The following is a 7,960-nucleotide window of genomic DNA, read 5'->3' as shown; positions in this document are numbered from 1 at the left end:
GAACGCATACTCATTCAGTGACTAAACTTTGAGGTTTGACCTCCCAAAATTGGGCCATTTTCCTAACCCTAGCCACGCTTCACCGCCATCATCGTCCACCTTCCACAAAAGAACCATCCCCAATTTTTCTCACTCTTTCCCATTTCTCTAATTTAGCCCACTCTCTCCTCAAATTCCAGATCCTTCCAATCCATCCCTCTCTCCAACCCAAGCCCCACGCGCCGAAGCTAATCTCGTGTTCTTCTAACCACCTGGAGTTACGCGGATCCTTCCAAAGCCAGATCGAGGTAAACCCTAGTCGATTCAGTGGTTTTTCATATTCGGTTTTCTGTAATTTTCCGGGGCAATGCAAATTCGTAGTTGGTGGCGACTCACGAGAGTTCTGAATTTGGACGCTTGAATTTGTTGGTTGTTTTCCCACTTGGTTCACTGGTTAAGATCGAGAGTTAAAAGATAGGATATTTTCATTTTGGTATTGAGGTTTTTGTTTTTGTTTTTTGTTTTGCCCATTTCTTGTTGACTAGTGGATTAGGTTTGGATAGTGATGTCTGTGAACAATAATAACCCTTCTAAGGGCATTGGGGCCTCTTCCTCATCGTTTGGCAATGCTGGAATACCCTCCAATTCTATACCTGCAAACCATGGTTTTTCACAGTCCCAAGGACAAGGCCAGATTCCCGTTGGTTTTCAAGGGCAGTTTCCACTTTCCCAGGCTCATGCTATTGTCCAAGCTCAGTCCAAGGCCCAGGCTCAGGCTCAGGCCCATGCCCAAGCAGCAGCTGCAGCCCATGCTCAAATCCAGGCTCATTTGCAAGCACAGGGGTTGAGTCTTAATCAGAACCAAGGTGGTGGTTTGGGGAGTTTGGGGCTGTCGTCGGCTATTTCCACACCGGGTAATGCAAGTGGGAAACGGATCCCTCTAAAACCCCCAATTCGGCCAGTGGGATTTTCCCCTCCTAACAGCTTCTCCCCTTTGAGACCGATGGAGCTCACGCCTGCTTCGCGGAGGAAGAAGCAGAAGCTTCCCGAGAAACAGCTGCAAGATAAAGTGGCCGCTATACTACCTGAGTCTGCACTGTACACACAGCTTCTAGAGTTTGAGTCTCGTGTTGATGCAGCACTTGCTAGAAAGAAGGCTGACATCCAGGAAGCGCTCAAAAACCCACCCTGTATTCAGAAAACTCTTCGCATCTATGTATTTAACACTTTTGCTAATCAAATTCGCACAATTCCAAAGAAGCCAACTGCAGAGCCTCCAACCTGGACGCTGAAGATAGTTGGAAGGATATTGGAAGATGGTGTAGACCCTGATCAGCCAGGAGTGGTTCAGAAGTCCACTCCTTTGTATCCGAAGTTTTCAGCTTTCTTCAAAAGAGTAACCATTTCTTTAGATCAGAGACTATATCCAGATAATCACATTATTATGTGGGAGAATGCTCGATCACCTGCTCCACATGAAGGTTTTGAAGTAAAGCGGAAAGGGGATAAAGAGTTTGCAGTGAATATACGTCTGGAAATGAATTACGTGCCAGAGAAGTTTAAGCTTTCACCTGCTTTGACAGAGGTTCTTGGTATTGAGGTTGATACCCGCCCAAGGATTGTTGCTGCGATCTGGCACTATGTAAAGGCCAGGAAGTTGCAAAATCCTAATGACCCTTCTTTCTTTCACTGTGATCAGCCTCTTCAGAAAGTATTTGGAGAAGAAAAGATGAAGTTTACAATGGTTTCGCAGAAAATATCTTCACATTTGTTCCCTCCACAGCCTATACTTTTGGAACACAAGATCAAGCTATCGGGAAACAGTCCAGTTGGAACTGCTTGTTATGATGTGTTGGTTGATGTTCCTTTCCCAATTCAGAGGGAGTTGTCTGCTTTATTGGCTAATGTGGAAAAGAATAAAGAGATTGAGACATGTGATGAAGCAATATGTGGAATCATTAGAAAAATTCATGAGCACAGAAGGAGACGGTCATTCTTTCTTGGTTTCAGTCAATCGCCAGTAGAATTTATTAATGCATTGATTGAATCTCAAAGCAGGGATCTGAAAATTGTTTCCGGAGAACCCAGTCGCAATGCAGAAAAAGAGCGTCGATCAGATTTCTTCAACCAACCATGGTAAGATTTAACATTTACCTTATTTTTTGTTCATTATACTGTCAGCATTGCTATCATTGATCTAATGAGAATAATTTAAAATCTAGCTTTATAGTTTAGAGATTAATAGTTACTTGGATATGTTGCCTTTGTTTAGGGTGATGTATGATATTCTTTGGATTCTAATTAAGTTGACTGATGCACTTTCACCAATTCATATCCACGGAAGGATTTCATTTCAAAATTCAGAAGTTACTAAACGTGCATAACATGTTTTTCCTCTGAGCAAATCATATTGACACCCCTGAGGCTTCTCAAGATTGCACTTTACCCTCTTCCTTTTTTTATATTCACATCAGTTTTAAGTCTCAGTAGTTTGTTAGTGTTTGTGCCAAGTAAAAGGTAGACTTGATCAGTGTTTATGTGCTTTTTCTTCAATGTTTATACAAATGCACGTCAGTTACAATCATTGTGAAATTTGATCTTGTTTGACAACTTGAACAGGGTTGAAGATGCTGTTATTCGATATCTGAATCGCAAACCAGCTGTGGGAAGTGATGCTCCAGGAAGCACATGACACCAGGAATTCGAGAGCCTCATACTCAGTAATTCATCCCTTTTGGCGATGTATTTGAAGATATATACTACGAGAATTTCTGAAGTAGCTAGTTTTCCGACTTCCATGCTTTATTAGTGGCGGGAAGGAATGCTGCTCCATGGTAATTAATATATACAATATGTTGTTGTATGGGTAGTATGAGCACAACTAGTTGCAGTGCTGATAATTGTTTGTTAGGATAAATGGTACCACAGTTTCACGTCTAGTTGTAGTCAACTGTGGTGAATTCTTTGGTAACCTCACAGTTCATTTCTCCGCCCAAGATGCTTGTCGTTATGGAAAATTGTATTAGGAAGGATTTGATTGGTGTACAGTATCTTCAGTTGTCATGCGACAACACGAGAAAGAACAAATGTTGCACCCCATGGCTCCTATTTCATCCATCTATAGGTTCTGTTCACATTGATTTTTGGACTGTTACTTGCTCAGTATGAATGTTAGTGTTAGTGGTACATAAATAATTCTGTAACAGTAAAATTTGGTTGCTGTTCTTTTACTTCAACTTAACTTCAAACAATGCAACACTATGCAACAGGCATAACCATGGCGTACACTTTACAAATAATGGTTATTGGATTAGTTGATAATTTATAATGATTATACATGAAAAGTATACTCAATAATCTGATTTATTCTAGTATAATTTGTTGAACATAGTTTCATTTTAGTTATCATAGCAACATAAGGTTCTAATGGTGTGAAATCGTTTAGGTCATCTCCAATACGTTTGTTTGCAGCATAACGTAACTGTAGCCTAACATAAGTTGTTTGATGCTTAACATAACTGTTGACTAACACAAGTTATCACGGGAGCAAATAATATGGCATGGTTTATACAAACACCGTTTTTTATATGGGCAAATATTGTTTAGGAAAAATTATGCTTTGAAAAAGCAAAAATAAGTGATGTTACTTTTAAGAAAAGCAGAAATAAATGATATTACTTTTAAGTTATGAAGTAGGTGTATATAAATACCATTGTTTATATAGGTAAATATTGTTTAGCAAAAAATTATTATAGTTTGAAATATCAAAACTAAGTGATATTATTTTTTAAGTTATGAAATACAAATACGATACATGGATTGGATATAACATTTATTTGAAACTTCAATATATTTATTTTGAAAATAATAGGATATGATATGTTTTATATGTATAATGAAAAATGTATAATAATTTTTAAAAACATGATAAATATACAATTGTTATTCTGTAACTTCAAATTAAAATTATATGTATTAAATTTTTTAACATAAAAAATTATAAGTTACTATCATCATAAAAATATTATTACTTTATAGGTTAGATACTTTATTATTAAGTATTAGAAAAGTATCTTAAAGTATTTCGGACAGACATATGTAAGTGACTCAAATTGAAGTATTGATGTATCATAGCTTTTAAATAATAAAGCAGAGTTAATTATACAATTTGCAAAGAGTACATAAAGTTACTATTGGTATCTACTAATCTTCTTGTGAAATTGAGCAATGAGTACAAAACATTTCCTCAAGATTTAAAACAAAAATGTTATTTGGTGTTTATATTAGAGCTTTCAATAAATGTTCCTTCTATAATATTAATTTTACTTAGGATATGTTACTTGTTTTTGTGTTAGTGCTTTCTTAGAACATATTTGACTTTTGGTTGAAGCTTTTTGTTGTAGCTCTCGAAGTTTTGTAAAAGGAAAATATTTTTCATTTTTACTTCTATTGGTTTGACAACATCATTGTGAGCATAGGTATATTGTGTTAAAATATCCATGAGATGTGTTTTGGAGCAATCTTTTGTAACATTTTAGATGTCTCACATTTTTCAATGCTTCTTGTGTTGAACTCGTGTATGATGTGTATAAGGATTGTGTATTGCATTTTGAGTCTTTAACTACATCATGTCTTGTGTCTTTTCGGGTTAATTATGTTTTTCGTCCCTCAAGTATTGGGCGTTTTTTATTTTTGTCCCTCATTCAAAAGATGCGCTATTTAAGTCCCTCACGTTCTGAAACGCATGGAATTGGTCCTCATTTTAAAACACCATTAGTTTTATTACAAAGCTGGCAAACAGAGTGTCACGCCAGGATCCCATTTTTAACAATGTTTAAGTTATGATTGACACGTGGTAAAGAAAGCATTGCATTTGTATTATTAAGCACGTGGTAGAACAATTTAATTGTAATGTTTAATGTATCAGAGATTAGGGTTTAGGTTAAAATTAGAAAGAAGGGGCTTTTGGTAACGAGAAAAGGGATTCGACAAAGATTCAGATTCGACCGTGAAGGAGAATCATCAAGAGGGACAACGAAATTAGAGAACCAATAAGAAGTTGAGAGATTTCAATGAAGAAAATAGTGTTGTCATCTACGACATTCCAATTATGGAAAGCAGGTTAGTTGTTCTTCCCTATTCGATTGTATAGGGTTTGCTTTGGTTGTTTGTTGATTCCGTTTATGGTTCGATTAATGTGGTCTGTGTGTTTATTTGAAATGTAGGGTTGGGAATGAGGTTCGATGTAGCTTTCATCATATGGGTAGGTTCGAAAGAAACAGGGGACTGAAGTATGTTGGGGGTGAAATTCATGTTGTTAAGGGGATTGATCCGGATTTTTGGTTGTTCTTTGAAGCATTGGGTATAGTGAAAGAGTTCAAATACGGTGGTGATGTGAAACTTTGGTGGAAGGGTTCAAAACAAAGTTTGTTAAACAACCTTAGACTACTTAGTGATGATAAGGAAGCTATAGCGTTAGCTAACTTTACAGAGGAGAGTAAAGAGGAAGTTGATATCTATGTGCAACATGTTCCTAGTCAGCCTGAAATAGTTCACTTCATTGGTGGAGTGGATGAAGTTGTGTGTGAGGATGAAGGTTTAGGTGAGAAGGAAGTTATCGCTGAAGAGGAAGTGGTAGTTAAGGAGGTTGTGATTGGTGAACAAGATGTGGTTAGGGAGGCAGAAGTGAATGGTGAAGAGGCTGTGATTGGTGAAGAGGATGTGGTTAGGGAGGCAGAAGTGAATGGTGAAGAGGATGTGGTTGATGAACAAGTACAGGCTGAAGAGGAAGAAGATCTACCTAAAGATAGACTAGATGATAATGAAGAAGAAAGGATGACTGATGATGATGATGGATTTGGGATGGACAACAATTCAAGTCGTAGAAAGATTGGCCGGATAGGTGGATAAATTATAGAACTTAATTCAGTCCTAATTTGCGGCAGTAAAAGATTGAATTGGTTATGGCAAATATAAGCCATTGATTGTAATTTGAACCCTTTAAATACAAAATGTTTAAAGAAAAAGACATCAGTTTTTCAATGATATCAATTTTCCTCTACATTAACGAGCCTAAAAAATATTTTGGATCCCATTGGTTATGGCAAAGTCAAGATTAGAAAGCAGAATCAACCACTAAGAAAACGTAAAACATAAGGCATTGGGCAAATGAATGGCATGCAATACTCATATCATTAGTAATACCATTTTCATCATTACAAAATAATTCCCCAGAAATACATAAACAATCTCTGCAAGACCTACCAATTGAAGGAATTTCCCAAATACTACTATGAAAACTAATTACAGTTAAACTTGAACAAAAACATAACCACAAATACAATTGAAAAAGTCCACGACAGTACAAATAAAAGTTGCAGCGCCAAATCTTTTCTCTTTTTCCAATTTCCTCTTCAACTTCTAGTTTTTTATAATCAAGTCGAGTATTAGTTTCTCCATTTCCAAACAAACTTTGTGTTCTTCAACTCTTTTTCCTACGCCAGCTTCAAATTTAGATTCTTCACCTTCACCTCTACATTCCTCTTCATTAACCCATTGAAAATAATTACAATGTGAATTGGACTGCAAAAAATTGAAACCATTATAACAGACACCAAAAAAAGCTCGAGTAAAACAAATGCAATTTATCACTTACCGCCCAATTTCTACATCTTCAAAATAACCTGCCCTTGTTCTTCACAGTACCTACCTTTAGGAGCAACAATCGTTCCCACACTCATACACTTTCGATGCTATTTCTGAACACGACGCTAAGCTTTGCGAATTTTTGAACCACTTTTCCTTTGCCTACAATCAATTCCAGAGCTACCACTCTTCATCACTACAGAATGTTGTACACAAACGCTATCACCTACGTTTCCCCTGCATCAAAATGATCTCCTCAAGATCCTCACTAAGGATCCTATCTCACAATTCAAAATATAGGGTTTCAAAAATTAACCTTAGACCCCCTTTTAAAACACGTGTTTATTGTAGCTTGAGTGAAAGTTAAAAATGGGATCCTGACGTGGCACTCCGTCTATCAGCTTTGTAATAAAATTAACGGAGTTAAAAAATGAGGACTAATTTCATGCGTTTCAGAACGCGAGGAACTTAAATAGCGCATCTTTTAAATGAGGGACGAAAACCAAAATTGTTCAAAGGGACGAAAAACATAATTAACCCTATCTTTTTTAATACTTTGTGTACATGATATTTTGTAGTTATCGTCGTCTTATGCGTTGTAAACTTTTGTAGTTATCGTGGAGTTTTAACCATCATAGAATGTGTTACTTTCTTTGATGATTAATGTTACACTTATAATCTTTAATGATGTATTGCATAAAAAAATTATAAATTGTACTCCAAGTTAACATGTTTTATTACACCCAAAATTATTAATTATACAAATTTGTAAGTCCTAACATAATCATTTACATTAAATACTTGAAAACAATGACGTTCACTCCTCTTAAATTTCTTGTAACTTTTCATCCTTAGAGATAGTTTATTAGATATTTATATAATTAAATATTTAACATGAAATTAAAATTTTAATATTTAACATGAATATTTATACATCTTAATTTAACCATGTTGATGCCAAAAGTTTCTCAAGTTCTAAATGTATTATATATATATATATATATATATATATATATATATATATATATATATATATTTCTTATTGTTTTCCAAGTTTTCTATCAAAATTTGTGAAAAGTAAGTTTTCTAGAAATTTTCATGCGAACTTCACAGATGCAAAACTTTAATGAAATATAAAATATTTAATGATTTTAAGATGAGACTCTCTTGTATATTGCAAGATTATCTTCATAAAATGAATCATAAATAAATTTATTTTAAAAAAAATTAAAAATGGAAAGAAAAAAGATAATTATTATGTGATATTAACCTTTCTTTTCTCAAAATGGTCATATATCAAATAATTTAATTAGTACGATCAACAACATTAAAAAAG

At 35.1% G+C, this 7,960-nt stretch overlaps 1 protein-coding gene across 2 annotated transcripts; it reads left to right on the top strand.

Moving 5' to 3' along the window:
- On the top strand, positions 1-3,119 carry LOC114181894 (SWI/SNF complex component SNF12 homolog). 2 transcript variants are annotated; one of them, XM_028068544.2, is made up of 3 exons: positions 1-287; positions 525-2,115; positions 2,599-3,119. In XM_028068544.2, the coding sequence occupies exons 2-3, from the start codon at positions 545-547 to the stop codon at positions 2,669-2,671; spliced, it is 1,644 nt and encodes a 547-aa protein (XP_027924345.1). In that variant the 5' UTR covers positions 1-287; positions 525-544; the 3' UTR covers positions 2,672-3,119. The 2 variants fall into 2 exon arrangements, with proteins under 2 accessions (XP_027924345.1, XP_027924343.1); XM_028068542.2 differs by having other exon boundaries at positions 1-2,115.
- The last annotated feature ends 4,841 nt before the right edge of the window (positions 3,120-7,960 follow it).

Source organism: Vigna unguiculata, chromosome 4 (assembly GCF_037176805.1).
Source record: "Vigna unguiculata cultivar grain cowpea cultivar isolate G323 ecotype 2 chromosome 4, ASM3717680v1, whole genome shotgun sequence".
Classification (NCBI taxonomy): Eukaryota; Viridiplantae; Streptophyta; class Magnoliopsida; order Fabales; family Fabaceae; genus Vigna; species Vigna unguiculata.
This window is presented reverse-complemented; position numbering and strand designations above follow the sequence as displayed.